Here is a 20,490-nt window from a genome sequence, read left to right as displayed (position 1 = left end):
TAAAAGGGTACGGTCTTTTTTTTCAATAGTTTTATTCATTTCAAACGGGCCGGATCCGTCCCACGGGCCGTAGTTTGCCCACGGCTGGTCTAGACTTATCAAGTGTTTTCAGTAGGAAAAGGATGGTCACCGAGGTGACTGTAAGAGTTCCTCTGCTTTTCTGGGTGCCTTTCTGTTTTCTCTCTCTCCCTCCTGCTTACCCCACCCCTGACGCTGCCTCCCTGCGACTCTGAAATCTTGTTCAAACCCCAGAGCTATGAACATCTGGAAACAATCAATCTGGTGAGTGAAAATCCACACCCCCTTCCCCTGTAAGGAAAAGGAAACCTCTTCAGATTGTCTGGGAGTCGATTAGGTTTGAAATAGGATAGAGGGAGAGGCCTTTCTGTCATATTTGGAAGCAGGGTTCTTGCTTCTTTCTAATAATAAAGAGAAACACCCTAACCTGTGCCTTTCTTTTCATCTGTGTTCTCTTTAATCTGGAGCCTAAAGTCACCACTTGTCACTGTTCCCCACAGACCTCCAGCTTGGACCCGCCTCGCCTCGCAGAGGTTCCACTTAAGGATAGGGATGGCATGGGCTACCTGCTGCTGGTCCCATGGGAACTTGTTTCTTCTGCTGGGGACAGGCCACCCCCTGTTGTTGGCGCAGGACTGGAGTTCTGTTCCTGGCCGGCTGGCACCGTGGGCCGCCAGGTGGAGCTGCCTCAGAATGGCATGCTCACTCACCAGACACTGAGCATGTGCTCAGAGCCGAGCAGGCCAGGCTGGGTGACAGGCACAGATGACATGCAGTCCTGCTCTCGAGGGCTTTGGTACGGGAGGAGGACAAGGCTACAGTGGCTGACGCAGTCACAGTGTCGGTCCTCCTAGGGTGCTGCAGGAGCGGGGAGCAGGGGCCACCTCCGTCTTCCGAGAGGAGGTGATGCAGGGCTGATGGGCAGGGATGCAGCCAGATGAAGTGGGCCCAGGCGGAGGGAAGGGCACAGAGCTCGAGAAGGCTGGGACAAGGTTGTATGGAAGGGCACAGCCGAAGCTTCGGAGACAGAGGCAGGCAAGAGCCAGGCTCGGAGAGGTTTGTAGGACATGTAAGGGTGGGAAGGGATGCTGTAGGTAGTGGGGACCCACTGAATGGTTTTCGGCAGGGAGAGTAGCTGGAGTGTCTGTCGGTTTGGGACGGTCACTTCTGGGACAGTGTGGCCAGTGGATTGAAGAGATGCTCAGCCAAGTTCAGCTTGGCCCCTGTGATTGCTCTTCGATTCTCTGCAAGGATCCCATGAGGCCTCACGCAGGTGTTTCTAGTTCACCCGCAGTCAGGTGACCATGACCTGCTGTGGCCTGGGGGCAGCAGAATCTTAGAGCACTGCTCTCCCAGACTCAAGACTTGAGGGTGGCAGGGCCCCACGCAGACACACACACGGCAACAACTTCGTCTGGTCCTCACCACTGTGGAGACGCCACGTGGTTGTTGTGAGCTTTCACAGGCCACAGCCATCCAATTGTAAACGCTTAACGCATTCTCTTCGAGATCGCAGATTTTCATTTAGGCTCTGCTGGGATTGCTCTGTGGTTTCCTTTGTCATCTTAGTGCTCCTTTCCAGGGTTCAGACTCACTGAGTACTGGGGACTTCACTCTGTCTTGTCCCATCTGGGTCGTATTATATTTATGGCTCACGTGTTTTAAAATTCATCAGGCGTCTCGCCTGTTACTTGGCTGACCTGCTCCACAAGGCCTCCCTGACTTGTCAGTGACATATTCTGGTTGGGTACTGATCCCGGGCCTGTCCCCTTTGTGATATATTAAAGAAAGAAGGAACAGCCTGGCCAGTGTGGTTCAGTGGTTGAGGGTTGACCTATGAACTAGGAGGTCACGGTTAGATTACCTGTCAGGGCACATGCCTGGCTTGGGGCTTGAATCCCCAGTAGGGGGAGATGGGGGGAGGGGCATGCAGGAGGCAGCTAATTGATGATTCTCTCTAATCATTGATGTTTCTATCCCTTTCTCCCTCTCGCTTCCTCTCTCTGAAATCAATAAAACATAATTTTTAAAAAAAGAACAAAAGAGCTATCCTTACTCAGAAGTAACTGGGTCCTAAATGAATATTAAAGTACTAATTAATCGCCACCCTTCTTTTATAAGATACGAATTCAGGTTTATTCTGCATATGGAAGCTGGAGACACAGTACATCCAGATTTAACTTTAGATTAAAAAAAAAATAGAAAAACTAGAAAAAGTGTACCAGAAAGTAGGGTTGAAATGAAAGTAGCTAATTCCATGAGTGTGTGTGTGTGTGGGGGGGGGGGGGCAGTGATTTCTGTAATTTTTTCCTTCTGTGTGTAAATGGCTTTTGTTTTGTGGGTAAGTACAGATTAGTTGCCAAATTTCTATGTTGTGGAAGGTGGTGACTCACAGAGCCTGTGGGAAGTCTAAGGATCTAATGGGTATATTTAGAGGTGTTAGTGGGACTCAACCAGAAGCAATAGGGCTTCAGGGCTGTGGTGGATGTTTCATTTATGGCAAACACCCTTTCCTTGGTTCCCCCCAAAATTCAATAGGTTCTCTGCCTCAGCTGACCTTTTAGAAATTCATTCCGTCATCACCTGTTTGTAGAGCGTGTACCATGTGTCACATCCTGTTGCTGAGTTATGGAAGTTTGTATCAGAATTTATATCTACAGTTTTATCTGGTGCCTGGGAACGCTTAGCTGACTGTGTATTAAGTCCTTGATGTTTATCAACCAAGAGCAATAAGAATGCTGTCAGTCTCATTGTAAGGCACTTTGACATAGGCATACATTCATGAGCCCTGAGTTGGTCAGCGAAGGCCTTTAATTCCTAGACTTGGGGTACACAGGCTGCACCATGGAGACAGTGTGGTTCATATTTTCCCCTTATTCTCTTTGGAGAACTTTTCTTAGAGGAGGTCTCCAATATGTGGCTCCTCCTTCAAATTAAAAAAAATATTTCTTCCACTTAGAAAAATGATTGATTTTAGAGAGAGAGGAGGACAGGGGGAGAGAGAGAGAGAGAGAAAAACATTGACGTGCGAACGAGACATCAATCGGCTGCCTCCTGCATGCCCCCGCCAGGGATCAAGCCTGAAACCTGACTGGGAATTGAACCGGGAGCCCTCCAGCACACGGGACGATGCCCAACCAACTGAGCCAGACTAGGCAGGGCTTCTCCTTCAATTTTGACAAAGCAAACCATCTACTCACAAAAGAGAGTGTTTCCCAGTCACTAGAGGCATTTGCTTTCTTACTGGGGAATATACCAAAAAGGGTTTTACCAGGATTGATAAGACGATGTTGATGGTGATGACGATTATAACTGTTATTCTTTTGTTTAGAGGCACCTTGTTTATGGAGCTAAAATGAGGTGTCACAGCCACATGGGTGAGAGGTGCGACTCTCTTCTGTAAAGTAAGAGGTCTTTTATGAAAGGAGGCTGGACAGGGGGACCAGCCTGGTGCCCAGATCCCCGGCGCACTCAGGAAAATCACGTTTAAGTGAGAGCATATAAAAAGGTTGTCCACCTAGAATTTGATTCCCTTAAGAGGACTACGTGCCTCTAGAAAGGTGTGCACCCCCAGGGATTTGGTGTGCTAATCCAGTCTCAGGGATGAGGATTTATCCTGGGGGGAGGGTTGGGGGTGGGGAGCCATGGAGCAGCAGGTCGGGTTTATTGTTTTCGAAACAGCATTCCTGAGCCGAGGGGTGTGTGGCAGTCACACACTGTCTGTGTGGTGGAGTAGCCTGCTCTTGAAACACGATATCATCGATTTAGAAAATATAGGTAGGCCAGTCTTTGCCTTTTGTTTCCAAGCAACATCTTTGTAAACTATATTTACAGTAAGTTTTGTCTCCCTCTGCTGGCATAAATCATGGTTGCAGATTTACTCTCCTACCCCATTAATCTTGGATTTTTAGTGCTAAAAAGAGGTTAGAGTTAGAGATCACAAATCTAAGCCGTTAGTGTTGTTACTCATCTCTGCATAAAGTTGGCAAAAATACAACAAAACCTTGTGCTTCTGCACATGGTCTCTTGGCTAAAACAACTCCATAGACGGGTTTGCCTATGTATGTCTCTTGACTGATATGACTACCTGTGGGTGTGGGACACAGCCTGGCTGGGAGGGCTCAGTCTTGCACGTGGCCTTCCTGCTGGCAATGAGGAGACCCTTGAGATGACTACTTATATGCAGTTTATTGTCCTACTAGAGGCCCAGTGCACGGATTCGTGCACCAGTGAGATCCCTTGGCCTGGCCTGTGGGGATTGGGTTGAAACTGGCTTTCCGACATCCTCTGAGGGGTCCTGGATTGTGAGAGGGCACAGGCCAGACTGAGGAACTCCCACCAGTGCACAATCGGGGCTGGGGAGGGACTGCAAGAGGGCTCCAGGGCATGTCTGGCCCGTCTCGCCCAGGCTGATTGGCTGGACCCCAGCAACAAGCTAACCTACTGGCCAGAGCGAATGCCCCCTGGTGATCAGTGCATGTCATAGCGACTGGTCGAACAGTCCAACGGTTGTACACTTAGCATATCAGGCTTTTATTATATAGGATGCCCTGCAAGCTCAAATTAAGGAAACCGTTAATACTTAGTGGTGCCCCACCTTTACTGTCCATGCATCCCTATACGCGAGCGCCTCTCCTATCTTAGCACAGGCTGAGAAGCTGAGGCCCACACCTGTGGTTGCAGGCTCATGGGGTCTTGGTTGTGGGTTTGGTGTGGGTGCCTCGCCGGGACGTAGGCCTCCTGCATATGCCAGTGTGACAGGTGGACTTTTTCAAAGACCCCTTTCTCCTCATCACTGTGCCCTGATTACTCTCTAGAAACTCTTTACTCCCTTTATTTCTATTGCACTCTTTTTTTTTTGAAGTAGGCTTCTATTTTGTTCTTGGCTTCCTTTTTTCCTGAGTCCCAAATTATTAGATGTCCTCCAACATTTTATTCATGGACTGTTTTCATCTTAAAATACCGTCAACTCCCCCACATGTTACCTTCTAGACCAGGGGTGGGCAAACTTTTTGACTCGAGGGCCACAATGGGTTCTTAAACTGGACCGGAGGGCCGGAACAAAAGCATGGATGGAGTGTTTGTGTGAACTAATATAAATTCAAAGTAAACATCATTACATAAAAGAGTACGGTCTTTTTTTTCAATAGTTTTATTCATTTCAAACGGGCCGTAGTTTGCCCACGGCTGTTCTAGACAGATGCTCTCAGAGCCACATCTCCAGCCTGGCGTCCCCCAGGCTTCTGTCCTCCGACTCCAGCCACACGGCTGCTTTCCTCTGGAGCTGGTTTTTTTGTTGTTTTTTTTTTTTGCCATTTCAGCCCAAGCATGTTTAAAGCAAAACCTGACTTTGTATTTCCTCAGGGCATCGTTCCTTCATGACTCACCCCTTCTCCTCAGTGTCACTTCCACTGTTCCGCGTCCCCTGCTGGTTATCACTGGCCGTCTCTCTCCTTTGCCTCTGGTCGGCATCCAGTCCCTCCCGCCTGGTCTGTAGTTCTCTTCCTTCCTACCTTCCTCCCCTCCCTCCCTCCTTCCCACTTTCTTTGCTAAGACTTTGGGCTCCACTCTTGTCATTCCATGCATGTGGAACTGTTGGGCCGTTTTCCCTGGTCCCTTTGTGTCCTGTCTGCTTGAATTTTAGAAATCTGCCTCTTTAGAAATATGTAGGCACGTCTCTACTCTAGAAGCTGGCAATTGGAGTCGTCCACATGCAGGCCGGCCTTCTCTCACTCCCTGTATTCTGACCCGTCTAGAGCAGCTAATGAGATCTCTGCCCAGCCTCAAGGGTTTGCTGGTCCCTGACAATCCAGATCACGCTCTGGGTCCCACCTCTTTACTTCTAAGTTCTGTCTGTCCTCTGAGTCCTGACACGAGGCCCCGTTTCTCTGTGGAATATTGTGCCCGTGTCACTGTCTCTGGAATTGCATAGCACATGGATATGCCACTATGGCAGTGGGCCGGTGATCGTCTTGGGGTGTCTTTTGTATTATGGTCTAGCTATTTAATCCTTGTGCTCTTTAAGTTTTTGCAAGTAACCATCTTTTCTGCAAACTCAAGGCATAAACGGCCCCTTGTACACATTTGACGTTTCTGAGATGTTGGTGGAATTGCAGGCACGATCTCGCCGGCCCTCACAGGCTCCTTGACAGTCCCCAGCGTTCAGATCGACCGACCCGCCTCTTTGTTTTAGCTGCAGATCCCCAGTGTGAAGGGGTTTGACTTTGCCAAGCAGCACCTGGGGCAGCACAATAAGGACGACATCCTGATTATTCATGAGCCTGCTCCGCTGCCAGGGCCTGTGAAGGACCACGCCACGCCCTCCGAAAACGGGGACGTCCCGAGCCCCAAGGCCAAGGTCCCCTCCAAGAACGTCCGCCATCGAGGAAGGTTGGTGTCGGGCTTTCTGCATTGTACTCTGTCGTGAAGCATGTTTCCGTTTTCAGTTTGTCAGTTTCCAGTATCAGAAGGGCTGACGGAGAGTATTGCCCACGCCTGCAGCCCAGGAGACTGACCCCAGCTTTCCCAAAGTCAGCGAGCCCGAGGGCCGCTCCAATGGACCACCCGAGGGGGCTGTCTGCTCTCTTTCCCCGAAGCATTTAAGATTATGAATCACTGTCCATCCTGGTTTGGCGGTCCCCCTGTGACTTGATTAGGGATTGGCCAGCTCAAGATATATATTCTGGGTGAGCAAGCTTGGCCTTCTATAATGATATCAGAAACCATGTCTAAAAGGTGCATAGCACATGATACCCACCCAGTACTGGCTTTGTCCTGGCCCATCATGCCTTCACTGCTCTGTCTGCAGGTGACCTTCCTTTATCACAGCTTTCTATCTTTTTTTAAAAATATATTGATTTCAGAGGAAGGGAGAGAGAGAGAATGATGATGAGAGAGAATCATTGATCAGCTGCCTCCTGCATGCCCCACTCTGGGGATCGAGCCTGTAACCCAGGCATGTACCCTGACCGGGAATTGAACTGTGACCTCCTGGTTCATGGGTTGACGCTCAACCACTGAGCCACACCGGTTGGGCACATCTTTCTATCTTTGCTTGATTTTTCTCTGGCGGCTGATGTCACCATTGTTAGTATATTTGCATGGACTCTTCACCACCTCCCATCTCCCTGCCCAGCTCCCATCTCTGTTTATTTTCATTCCTCTGATCAGGGTAAAGCACCCCGTGGAGAACTGCTTGATAACACACTCCCTGGTGGTCCCCTCACCCTCTGATGCCCTGAGCAGGGCTACAGCTCTGTTAAAGGAGACCCAGTTCAGAGTCAGGCTTTATTAAGTTGACTTTAGATCATCACAGTCAAGCTTTGGCTACTAAAGCCTTAAAATTATCAGCTTCTCTTTGAGCTTTGATACTTTGGATCCTGATTTTCTGCTAAAAGGAAAAAAGTGGTGTGGGCTCATACCAATATTTGAAATGATGTTATAATTCCTGACATCAGAAAACCTCTCCGGGGGTTCTGGCCTAGTTTTAAGAATTTAATAGATGATCTTTACAAAAGAAACTGCATTAAGGAGAGAGATGGTATTTGCTTAATTATCTTGTAGGTTAAGTACAAGTTAAATCATTAAGGATTATTAATATGCTAGTACAGATTTGCAAAGTCTTTTTTTTTTCTTCCTTGTAGTCTCATCCTAAACATTTAGTCACGACATCTCAGTGGCCTGTGTGGTTAATATAATAATTTAGCATCCCTCACGGGCACCAGAGTGTGTTGGCATTTCACACTGCTGTTTAATCCAGGGAGCACAAAGGGGGGGGGGTGCCCGCTGGTGGAGTTTTACTAGCCTGGTGCCCTTGGTTTCCACGCTACCCTCGCTCTTCAGTTATGGCATCAGATCTCACTGGGGATGTAACTGTAGGCTTCTTCCAAAGACCTGGAGCTCGGTGGGGTGAGTGCAGACACCCTGGCTTCCTGGAGATTCTGCAGACCCAACGAGCCCTGAGCCAGACCAGACTGCCAGCCAGGGCCCTTGTCACTGAAGGACCACCCCCTAATTGGGCCCCTGATTTCTTGGCCTTTGTTGAAATGCAGCCTGCCGAGCCCTTTCCTGCACTGTTGCACTGTCTTCAGGAGGTAACTAAGTGCAGTCCGTGTCCTTGGAGATGCTGGACCGTGAGATAATTTTTTGGATTGTCTACTAATTTCTGCCAGTCTGGCCTGGAAGCCTGACTTCCACATCCGAATGAGCGTGACCGGCCCCTCCCTTTGCTTTCTGTTTGCTCATGCTTACATTTGTTCGGTGTCTGCAGGGTTTCGCCCTCAGATGCTGACTCTACCGTGAGTGAAGAGTCCAGTGAGAGGGAAGCAGGAGATAAGACGCCGGGCGCGGTGAATGACGGTAAGTTCCACAGAGCCCCCAGAGCGGTCTGTGACTCCTCGCTCTCCACGTTCAGAGCAGTCCTGATGAGATTCCAATAGCAGGGGTCCTCAAACTATGGCCTGCGGGCCACATGCAAATACAAATATTGTATTTGTTCCCGTTTTGTTTTTTTACTTCAAAATAAGATATGTGCAGTATGCATAGGAATTTGTTCATAGTTTTTTTTAAAACTATAGTCCGGCCCTCCAACGGTCTGAGGGACAGTGAACTGGCCCCCTGTTTAAAAAGTTTGAGGACCTCTGGGCTAGGGTTGTATTCTTTAAGTGCTGAACTTAAAAAAATAACCTGTGCAATGTAATATTCGTTACCCGTATGGCGAATGTCTCAGCATCGATGGTCACTAACAGGGTGCTGGTGTCGGTGTTGGGGGTGGGCGGGTGAATGAGTGGGGGCTGGGGGGGGGGGTGGGAGGGGCAGGTTGGAGGTTAGGGATTCAAGAAGGTATGTTTTGAGGCTCATAGCCATGTTCTGTTCTAGTTTCAAGTCCTAACGATTTTCCTCCCTGAAGGATAAGGAAGAATCGAACTACTACTACCAGAGTCTCACAAAAGGCCTCCAGGCTGTGACCTTTTCAGCATCCAATTCAAGGATTTCACAGCTGTCGCTGTCAGAAAGTTGTGTATTTGTCATAGGTCCAAGGGCATTCTGTTTGGTCCTAGCTCTTTCTTCTGGTGGATAGTTCAGTGTGATCAGACGGGTTAGCCTATTTGTGTCAGCTGCTGTAGCTTCTTAGGCCAGGTCTGAAATGAATTTCACTCCCGTTCTAAGCAGTAGTACCATGAACTCAATGCCCTGTAAAAAGACGAAGCCCACGGGCCTTACATACGTGGGAGCATTTTCTGGCGTGATGACAAGGTAGCTGGGTTTTAGTTGAATAGATTCTGTTAACCAAAGTGCTAGTGTAGCTCTTGTGTTTTCTGGAGATTATAGATGTTTCAGTAATGCAGAAAGAATTGGGGTGCTCAGGACATGATTTTTAATGTCTATGCTCATATATATATATATATATATATATATATATATTTTAACATATATTTGTATTGATTTCAGAGAGTAAGGGAGAAGGAGAGAGACAGAAACATTAATGCTGATTGGCTGCCTCCCGCATGCCCCCTACTGGAGATAGAGCCTGCAACCCAGGCTTGTGCCCTGACTGGGAATCGAACCATGATCTCCTGGTTCATAGGTCGATGCTCAACCACTGAGTCACACCGGCCGGGCTATGCTTATATTTTTTATCACAAATTTCTCCCTATGAAAATTATACAAAGTGAATGGTATTGGGGAAATGAACAGATTCTGGATGGAGCCAGAGGGCCTGTCCTGTCACTGTCACCCTCGTGACCTTGCAATAGTCCCTGGGTCTCTGGGCGCCTGTGGGACTAAATGAGCTGGTTTCTGACGTCTCTTCCAGCTCCTTCCAGGTGTTTCATTTCCATGTGAAAGGAATACCCCTTGGACTATAGGGAAGAGGTTTTTCTTTGGATCCAATTTCACAGAATCTTAAAAATGACTTAGCACCATGGTAACAGGTGCACTGTTTCAGACAGAGAGGATTAAAATCTAATTTTGATCCTGGGAAAGAAATATTTGGAAAGGAGAATCAGCTCTGGAGAGTTCCTCAATTCCTTAGGTTACCTGAGAAAATCTTCCCCAGTTTAACTGCTCACGGATAAGATTACAGCAAATCTATTCTATACGGCTAACAAAAGTCAAGCATTGCTCTCAACATGTATTCAAAATCCCAGTAGCAGCCATGTCAGCTTTGGGACTGAGAGGTGACGGTGGGTGGAGACAAGTGGATTAGATGGTCTGAGTATTAGGAGCTCAGATGCCACACTATTTTGATTTGGAGACATCGTACATGGAAATCCGTACATTTCCATGACTTAGAAAGACGGTTTTCTCACTGCCAGCATCACTTCATTTTTAAAACTGTTTACTTCCGTAAAGCTAAAATGCTGCCATACAGGCATTTTATTGCTTGCATAGAACTTAGCTAAATCCCCTATAAAATGATTCTGAGTTTATCATCATAGCATTTGAATTATTTTGTAATGCACATAAAAATCCCTTTTTTGTTGCAAGTCACAATAAAATACAGATTAATGGAGTCAGGCGGTTGCTTGAGCCCGCCTGGGACCCTCGGGCATGTTGCTCCGGGACCAGCGTCCCCTCTCACCATGGGGGGTGAGGGGGGGTGGGGAGGGCTCCCGATGGCTGTCACAGGTCATTTGGCAACTTCAGGACCTGCCTTGCTTTGGAAGCACAGAAAAGGCTGTTGTTTCAGTTTTGGTCCAGGATAGTAACATGGGTCACAGGCATTAATAATAAGGCAGTGGGCCCTAGCCAGTTTGCCTCAGTGGATAGAGTGTTGGCATGAGGACTGAAGGATCCTGGGTTCGATTCCAGTCAAGAGTGTATGCCTGGGTTGTGGCCTCGATCCCCAGTGTAGGGTGTGCAGGAGGCAGCCAATTAGTGATTCTCTCTTATCATTGATGTTTCTATCTCTTTCTCCCTCTCCCTTCCTCTCTGAAATCAATAAAAATAAATTTAAAAAAACAATAATAAGGCATTGGGATTGTATTTGCCTATAGATGATGAAATAATATTCTTTAAAAATGGTCTATTGCTCTTGCATTCCAGTATTCAAATTTCCTGCTCCTCTGTTGTTCTCCTTTGTAATTTTTATCATTATATTGTTGTTTTTATTATATTTAAAGAGAAAGGGGTTTTAATCCAAACTCCCTACTTGCCTTAATACAGGATTCACATAGCATTAATCTCTGTGTAGGTATTGTGTTTTCTTTTTAATATATTTTTATTGATTTCAGGGAGGAAGGTGGAGGGAGAAAGAGATGGAAACATCAGTAGTGAGAGAGAATCATTGATCAGCTGCCTCCTGCATGCCCCCTACTGGGGATCAAGCCTGCAACCTGAGCACGTGCACTAGACTGGAATGGAACCCCAGACCTTTTATTTTTATTTTTTATTTTTTAAAATATATTTTACTGATTTTTTACAGAGAGGAAGGGAGAGGGATAGAGAGAAACATGGATGAGAGAGAAACATCGACCAGCTGCCTCCTGCACGCCCCCTACTGGGGATGTGCCCGCAACCCAGGTACATGCCCTTGACCGGAATCGAACCTGGGACCTTTCAGTCCGCAGGCCGACGCTCTATCCACTGAGCCAAACCGGTTTCGGCTAGTTTTTTTTTTTTTTTTAATGTGCAATGCATAGCAAATAATAAAAATACATAAATACATATTATATATCGGAAACTGGGCTTTGTGTTTATACATGTATACATACATCATATATATGACAAATATACTTATACGATGTCTATTATATGTATATGATAAATAAAAAGACCCCTCTTTTCAACCCTTTAGAAGGGCTGGGCTGTGGGCAGTGTGTAAACTTGAGGGTTTTCTGTGCATCCTCTCCTTCTCTGGTTGCAGCTGGTGAATTATAGAGCGAGGATCCGTGACCACAGTGCGGGGGTGGGATGGGCGTGGACAGGAGCCAGTCGCAGGCCTGAGCTCGGTGACACAAGCAGACAGACAGCACGGGGGGGTGGGGCCTTTCCTTCTCTGCTCCACCCCCCCCCCCATTGCCTTCCAGCCATTTGGAGCTCTCTGCACCCTGGCCTTTTGACCATCCTGGAGGGAAGGGACCTCACCTTTAGGTGTCAGGTGGTTAATGGACTATCTTTTGTGACATTTGCTGTCACTTTATGAGATTGGGTTAGCAAGGCCAGCCTATCTGGTGAAGCTAATGATCTCCTCTTAGGCCCTGTGCCTGCAATTTGAGAAGCTGCCACCAGACGAGTGATGGTGCCTGGCCACTTGCATTGCACAGTCAGGGGAAGAAAGCCAGAATCCCGACAGCCAGGCCTCCTCGCTACGAGACGGTGTTCATTCACAGTTATGCACATCATTTCCAATCCCTTGGGGCAACAGATGAATAGACTTCAAATCGAGAGGAAATATAGAACTTACATAACATCGATGCGCATTCCTTATACCAAATATCAACTGTTATTTCTTACTGCTTTGCTTGGCTATGTTTTTACTGCTTTGTTTTTACCTTGAGGAGAAACCTCCATAATTTTCAGTTATGCTTGAGGCTTCAAACCTCAGGCTTTTGTTTGAAAACAGTTTCTGCATGCTCGCATGGCCTGTGGTCCATTTAATTTAAAACAGCGTCCAGAGCGACCGGAGGGAACTGTGGTTGATCAGACAGAGTCTTCATGTGTCTAAATAGCTCCATGGAGGTCTTCCATCTATTCAGCCCCTCTTCATCTCTCTCCATCTCTATGTGTTTGCCTTCTTAAAATTAAAGTTCATAAAGTAATACTCAGACAAAATCATTATTACAGAAAATATAAGAAATTGGAGAAAATCACCCATTATACCAAGATTTAGTCTGTTAATATTTTTAATTGTTTCTTCTTTCTACATATTTAAATTTTTTCTTTTTTGCAGTTCTGATTACTTTCAAAAAATTAAAAAAGTTGTGGTAAATATATACATGCCATACATTTACTCTTTTCATCATTAAAAATTAACTTCTTTAAAAAGTTTCCCCACCTGGCTGGTGTGGCTCAGTGGATATAGTGTCATCCCATGGACCGAGAGGTCCCTGGTTTGATTCCTGGTCAGATGCTTGGGTTGCTGGCTCTATCCCCAGTAGGGGGCGTGCAGGAGGCAGCCAATCAATGTGTCTCTCTCGCTGATGTTTCTATCTTTCCCTCTCCCTTTCTCTCTATCTAAAAATCAGTAAGAACATATATTTTTTTAAAAAGTTTCCCCTCTCACCCTAAGTGCCCATCAGCAGATGAGTGGATTAGAAAACTGTGGTACATCTACACAATGGAATACTACGCTGCGGTAAAAAAAAAAAAAAAAAAAGGAACTCTTGCCTTTTGCAACAGCGTGGATGGAAATGGAGAGCATTATGCTGAGTGAAATAAGCCAGTCAGAGAAAGATAAATACCACATGATCTCACTCATTTGTGGATTATAGAGAACAACATAGACTGATGAAAAGGGACAGACCCAAAGACTGAGAAACAGCGATCAGGCTATCAATCACCAGAAGGAAAGTAGGGGAGGGCGGGGGTAAGGGGAAGAGATCAACCGAAGGACTTGTATGCATGTATATAAGACAAACCAATGGACATGGACAACAGGGGGATGGGAGCATGAGTGTGCAGGGCGGGGGGGGGGGGAGGTTGGGGGTTAATGGGGGGGATGAGGACACATTTGTAATACCTTAACTAATAATAATAACACAAACCAAAAAAAAGCAAAAAAAAAAAAGTTCCCCCTCTTTTAACTATTTTAGTATACTCTTCATCTCTTTTTAAAGTGGGAATGGCTTCCCTCCAGGCAGCAGCTTTTTCCTCTCATACCTCTTCAACTTAATTTTCTTTCTGCATCTGATGGGAAACCTGGACGTGTTCATTGTTCAGTTGTTCATCAGCACCTGCCTGCATGCCCACAGTCCCCTCGTCTTGAGCATAATTGCCTTGGCAACTACATCTATGTCATCGCAAATGAGAGTGAAGTTCAGAGCTGCTATGCGTTGTATAAATGACAATCGACTGAGCCGCCCAGGTCCCTTCCGCCCTTTACCCTTTCTGATTGAAGACTTTGAAATCCCTTTAGACAAAACTGGGCAATTTTTGGCACGAAGTGTCATAATGGTTTTCACATCTTTCTGCTGACATTTGTAACTTTCAGTGAGGCTGACGGAGCCGATATTGAACCCAGATACTATAAGCTCAAACAGGGCCATTTGAAGTCCTCTGCCACATAGCAGTAATGTGCTTTTGGTCAGGGGCCCATCTGTGGATTCTTTAAGGATTAACCCATAATTTTGATTATTTGCTGTTTTTTTTAGGACTTTATATATTTATTTTCTGGCTTCCCCTCCTGTTGCAGGGCCGCCACCCCCCAGTTCAGGGAACGAGCAGCCCTCTTCTGCCTCCATCTTTGAGCACGTGGACAGGCTCTCCCGCTCCTCTGAGGCCAGCCGGCGGGGCCCCAGTAAGATCCAGCTGATCGCCATGCAGCCCATCCCCGCACCTCCTGTCCACCACCTGGCCGACCGAGTGGCAGAAACCAACAAAATTAACAAAGAGGTATTTGTTTGTATTAAAAGGGACATACATACAAAAGCTCACATGCTGATTTGGTTAGTGCTTAAAACTGAGTGAAAGTTAGTGTCAGAAGTTTGCTAAAGGTATGAGATGCTGACAGGTATTCTTAATTTTAAAACTAACCTCAGTTTGCCCTGGCTGATGGTGCTCAGTAGTTAGAGCACCAGCCCGGGCACCCAAGGGTTTTGAGTTTGATTCCTGGTCAAGGGCACCACCTGAGTTTCAGGTTTGATCCCTGGTCTCTGGTTGGCCTCGCGCAGGAGGTAACCTATCGATGTCTCTCTCTCCCATCAATGTTTCTATGTCTGTCTCTCTCTCTCTCTTTCTCTCTCTCTCTCTCTCCTTTCCCTTCCTTCCTTCCTTCCTTCCTTCCTTCCTTCCTTCCTTCCTTCCATCCATCTCTCTAAAAATCAATGGAAAAATATCCTTGGGTGAGGATTCACCAAAAAAAATTATACTCAGTATTTTTAGATCAGATACTGTTCAGGGACACAGGTAGATGCATTGGCAGACGTACAGAAAAGAGACCTGAGCCTGCTATCCGTAGAAGTCCTGCTTCACCCTGTGGCTGGTTGTGGGAACTTGAATTTCTAAAAGATTTCCATCATTTGCAGAACAGAGTTGGCTCACTGTGCCTAAGCTGTGCAAACAATATGATTTGTGCTGAATATCTGCTTTCTTTCTGAGAGTTTGGAATTTTGGGACATGCCAGGCGGTGTGGGGCAGGGGGTGGTGGGAGGGTGCCTGTGTGACCAGCCCCCATTAAAAACCCTGGGTATTGAGTCTCTGACGAGCATCCCTGGTGGACATTTCACATGTGTTGTCACAGCTCACGGCTGGAGGGATGAAGCACAATCTGTGTGACCCCAGTGGGAGAGGACTCTTGGAAGATGGTGGCTGGTCCCTCCAGCAGGCCCATTGCTGATTTTGCTTTGTGTCCTTTTGCTGTAATAACTGGGGCTCACAGCTGAGTCCTGTGAATTCTCCTAATGAGAATGGAACCTGGGTGGTCTTGGAACCAGAGTAAACTCTGTGATTCCTCACAGATCTCCTCCGTAGCTCAGCGGTTCTCAGCCTGTGGGTCCTGACCACTTTGGGGGTCGAACGACCCTTTCACAGGGGTCGCCTAAGACCATCAGAAAACACATATATTTTTGTGATTAATCACTATGCTTTAATTATGTTCAATTTGTAACAATGAAAATACATCCTGCATATCAGATATTTACATTACGATTCATAACAGTAGCAAAATTACAGTTATGAAGTAGCAACAAAAATAATTTATGGTTGGGGGTCACCACAACATGAGGAATTATATTAAAGGGTCGCGGTGTTAGGAAGGTTGAGAACTACTGCTCTAGGTCATTCCTAGCAAAACCCTATTCCAGTGAATCCTGGAAGAGTGAGTTGGATGTGCTTCAACCTAAGATGTTGGGTGGGAACCAGAAGGCCAGGCCAGGCCACTGTTACCTTGAACTTGAGAGATTTGACCTGGGCTGGACAATGAGTGGAGTGAATGCCATTTGGGAAGGCGCACAAGGCCGCTTCATGCCAGTCGGTTTCCTGCCGCTAAGGAACTCCCGCAGCTGTCCGAGTTCTGAGAAATTGGTACAGTTGAGCCCTCATCTCCACTTTAAAGGTCATCCGTACAGTGGATCTCTTGTAGAAGTCTTGCAAGAGTTCTTAGAGTTTCTCCCAGCCGCACCGCTTTGGCTGCTTGCCAAGGACGTGGCCACAGAATGTGCGCCGTAGGTTCAGGATGGTGAGTGTGGTCCCTTCTCACCAGTGCTCGGGAGCCCTAGCCCTGTGCAGCCCAGTCCCAGCCCAGATCCGTCTCCATCAGTCACATGTTGCGTGTGCCTCCGTACCTGCCGTGTGTGAACACCTGGAGTGGGTTCTCCATCTGGTGAAAGAGAGAAGAGACGTGCTCCCTGGCCTGTGGCCTCACAACTTGATAGCATGCATCTCCAACCTTTCTTCTACTTCTTTTTCAGATGTAGTAGTTGATGCATACGTATGACTATCGATAATATAGATTGATCATAAACCATAATGAAATCAAAACCCAACCTAAGAACTAGAACATTATCAGTACTGCTGTACTGACCTATACCCTTCATACATTGTAATTGAAATGGTTTCTTACTGGGAGGTTCTAGCGGTTGCCTCTTGCACACACCCTGACCAGGGATCGAACCCACAACCCTTTTGGTGTATGGGGATGATGCTCCAAACAGCTGAGCCACCTGGCCGGGGCTAAGAGGGGCTTTCTTAATTTTCCTGCTGGTAAGTTTCCGAGAACCTCATCAGCGGCCTGTCCTTCTCAAACTGTCTCAAAGAAGTAGGTGGCCTTTGGTCGACTACGGCGCAGCCAGGAAGGTTCCGTTTTGTCTTGGCCTGCGTCCTGCTCTCTCCTCCCAGATTCTCAGCAAGCCCGTCCTGATCTGCACAGTGAGGTCGCCTCATTGCCGCCCAGCATTCATCTGCATTCCTGCTTCTGGCCCTCCGTGTGGTGCCTGCATCTCACACCTGCTTCCCATACCCTTCCCCTCTTCAGATCCTCCACGCCCCTCAGAGCCTAGCTCAGGCCCACAGAGCCGGCCATGACATGTTCCCTGCATGTGGAGCCTCTCTTTCGGGAGGAGGGGTCTCATGTCAGAGGGCTTGTTTTGGTGACACTAGCTCATTATCAGTAAATGGGGAGTCTGTTGTATAATGCAAATAATCTTTGAATCTGTCCTAATTGAAAAGCCTCTAAGGTAGTCATTATTGGGTATGGAAAGCACTTATTCTTTCTCTCAGGGCATACTGTATCTAGTTGTCAGTGCCCTTGGTATTGTCAAAGTGCCATGGCCGATCTTCCAGATTTGAGTTGCCTTTGCCAGCTTTGGGGGCTGATACCATGTCTCCCCCCTCACCCACTGGGCGAGTTTGGGGTTACGGCCTGTGCGCCATGGCAGGTCCCCTATGCCCAGTGTGGGTGTGGTCGCTCGTCTCACACCCTTCGGGGCCTCCTTGGAGCCTAGGACAGCCGTGCAGGGGGTAGAGAAGGTGGCAGAAAGCCCTTTCCAAAATGCTTTCTGGGCCTGGGTCCCAGAGACCTTCGAGCACATTGCTTTTGTCTGGTTCCCCCCATCCCGCCCCCTCAGATTCAGACGGCGCTGCGGCACAAGTCGGAGATCGAGCACCATCGGAACAAGATCCGGCTCCGTGCCAAGCGCCGCGGCCACTACGAGTTCCCGGTGGTGGACGACCTGTCGTCGGGGGACACGCGGGAGCGACACCGGGTGTACCGCAGGGCGCAGATGCAGATCGACAAGATCCTGGACCCCACGGCCAGCGTGCCTTCGGTGTTCATAGAGCCCAGGAAGAGGTGGGGTCCCAGGGCAAGCCGGGCTGCCTCTGCTGTCAGGGTTGCGGTCGGAGGGCCTGTCCATTTTTAAGGGAAAAGTATCTGAAAATGGGTCAAAGAGGTTTATACACAGAAAGGCTGTGCAGGCTACGGGGGTGGCTTTGATCCTGCGTGGGTGGCCACCCACATGCAGAAAGGCTGCTTTCATTCTGCCTGGACGTCCCTGGCCTCGGAAAGCTTCCCTGGTTAATGTCTCCTCGAAGTCAGTGTTCTGAATGGTGGTCACACCCCCTCCCAGACCCACCGCCCCAGCTTCCTGGGCCTGCACTTCCCCTCAGTCTGCTCCCCTCCAGCATCCTCACCTCCTAGCTCAGTGATGGCGAACCTTTTGAGCTCGGCGTGTCAGCATTTTGAAAAACCCTAACTTAACTCTGGTGCCGTGTCACATATAGAAATTTTTTGATATTTGCAACCATAGTAAAACAAAGACTTACATTTTTGATATTTATTTTATATATTTAAATGCCATTTAACAAAGAAAAATCAACCAAATAAATGAGTTCGCGTGTCTCCTCTGACACGCGTGTCATAGGTTCGCCATCACTGCTCTAGGTGGTCACGGGGTCAGCACAGGCGATGTCTCATTTCTTGTCCCACAGCCACCCTCTGAGCTTTGGTGCTTACCTTCCCCTTTGCCTCTCAGACTCCTGCCCCCTAACACAGATGCAATGTCTTTTTTTTTAAAAGATTTTTAGAGAGAAGAAGGGAGAGGGAGAGAAAGAAATATTGATGTGAGAGGGAAACATCAATCAGCTGCCTCCTCCACACCCCCTACCAGGGATCGAGCTCCCAAGCCGGGCATGTGCCCTGACTGGGAATCAAGCCGGCAACCTTTCGGTGCTGCTCAACCAACTGAGCCACACTGGCCAGAGCAACACGGATGCATTTTCTTAAGCACTGCTCTCAGTGACACCTTTCTTTGCTAAAAACCTGTGATGGTTCCCTGTGCTGCCTGTGTGCACGTAACAGGCGGGGCCACCTGTCCTCGCACAGCAGCCTAGACAGACCTGCCACTCCGTTAGCTGGTGGCCTCGTCGCCCCCAAACCTTCATCTGCGTTTCCACTTCTGGCCCTCGGTGTGGTCGTCCCCATACCCCACATCTTCTTCCCACACCACTCCCCATCTGCAGACCCCACTTGCTCTTCAGGACGCAGCTCAGGCCCCACGTAGCCAGTGATGACCCACGTAGCCAGCTCAGGCCCCAGTAGCTCACATTAACCGCCCCTTTCCTGCGTGTCCGTGTAACTAACATCATGCGTACGTACTAGTATTGCCTCGGATTGCTGTCTGGCTCCTTGTGTTGCTGTGGCCTGCCCAGGTAGACAGTGAGCTTCCTTGGAGCCGAGACTGTCTCCTACAGTGTTTCTATCCTGTGGGTGTTTGCTGCCGTGACCAGCAGTCAGAGGTGCTCAGGAGCTATTTAGCGTTGAGTTGCGAAGCCAGCGGCAGGAAGGGTTCTTCCCTCTGAAATAACCTCCCTTTCCCCGGCAGCTCGCGGATGAAACGTTCTCCCAAGGCCCGCCGGAAGCACCAGGTCAACGGCTGCCCCGGAGACGCCGAGAAGGACAGGCTCATCACCACAGACAGCGACGGCACTTACAAGAGGCCTCCTGGCGTCCACAACTCCGCCTACATGGGTTGCCCAGTGCGTAATGCTGACCCTCCCTTCTGGAATCAGTGTTGGGGTGGCTCCTTGGGTGGAGAACGAACAGGAGGGGGGGCTGCGCTCTGTGTGGGGTTGATGCCCGGTGGCTGCCGCTCCGGGGCCGGCTGGGTTGGAGGCAGGGGGGGAAGGGAGGGAGGGGACTGCTCGTTGGAGGGCAGCCTTCAGTCCTGTAAACCAGGGGCTGCTGGCTGAGCCCTCGGGAGACACCACATGTTTTTCCTTTCTGTGTGCGAGCCCTTTCCTCTTGGGCTTCAGCCTGGGCACTCCCCGAGGTTGAGTGGGGCACAAAGAAGATTATCCAGAAGGTTGTGTTTTATCCCCTGGGCTCTTTGGGTTTCTTGTTGATAGAAAGGATATTTAGGGTTTTGTCCCTCCCTTCTGTTTCTAGAGTGCTAAGAAGATATATTTGCTCATAATCTATATACATAATATGTACATATATATAATACATGTACGTACATGTATATATAATTTTAATATATGTAATTTATCTTCTACCATATATATATATATATATATATATATATATATATATATATATATAATATGCAAAGTGTCCCCTCAGGAATTCAACCAACTGGGAGTTTGATCGCTCGTTATGACCTGCGCTGACCACCAGGGGGCGGCGCAGAATGAAGGAAGGCCCCAGCTGGCAGCTGGCAGCCAGGGAAGGGAGGCCCCAATCAGCAGCCAGCAACCACTAGGGACCCTACCTGTGCACTGGGCCTCTAGTTATATACAATTTTAATGGGAGAAAGCGCTTACTGGAAGCTAAGAAATATGGGTTTAAACCAGCGGTTCTCAACCTGTGGGTCGCGA

General features: G+C 48.1%; 1 protein-coding gene across 1 annotated transcript in view; it reads left to right on the top strand.

Annotated features, from left to right (window-relative positions):
• The window catches only part of KIAA1549, a gene marked incomplete at its 5' end in the record, with an annotated part of 72,427 nt that overhangs the window by 28,591 nt on the left and 23,346 nt on the right, over positions 1–20,490 (top strand). Inside the window, 5 exons of the mRNA XM_081102655.1 lie at positions 6,212–6,408; positions 8,288–8,376; positions 14,372–14,571; positions 17,742–17,965; positions 19,497–19,650. Coding sequence (XP_080958781.1) covers positions 6,212–6,408; positions 8,288–8,376; positions 14,372–14,571; positions 17,742–17,965; positions 19,497–19,650 — 864 coding nt within the window. The remainder of the gene's footprint in view (positions 1–6,211; positions 6,409–8,287; positions 8,377–14,371; positions 14,572–17,741; positions 17,966–19,496; positions 19,651–20,490) is intronic.

The sequence above is a fragment of the Myotis nattereri genome, assembly GCF_964212035.1.
Source record: "Myotis nattereri genome assembly, chromosome: 11".
Taxonomy (NCBI): domain Eukaryota; kingdom Metazoa; phylum Chordata; class Mammalia; order Chiroptera; family Vespertilionidae; genus Myotis; species Myotis nattereri.
This window is presented reverse-complemented; position numbering and strand designations above follow the sequence as displayed.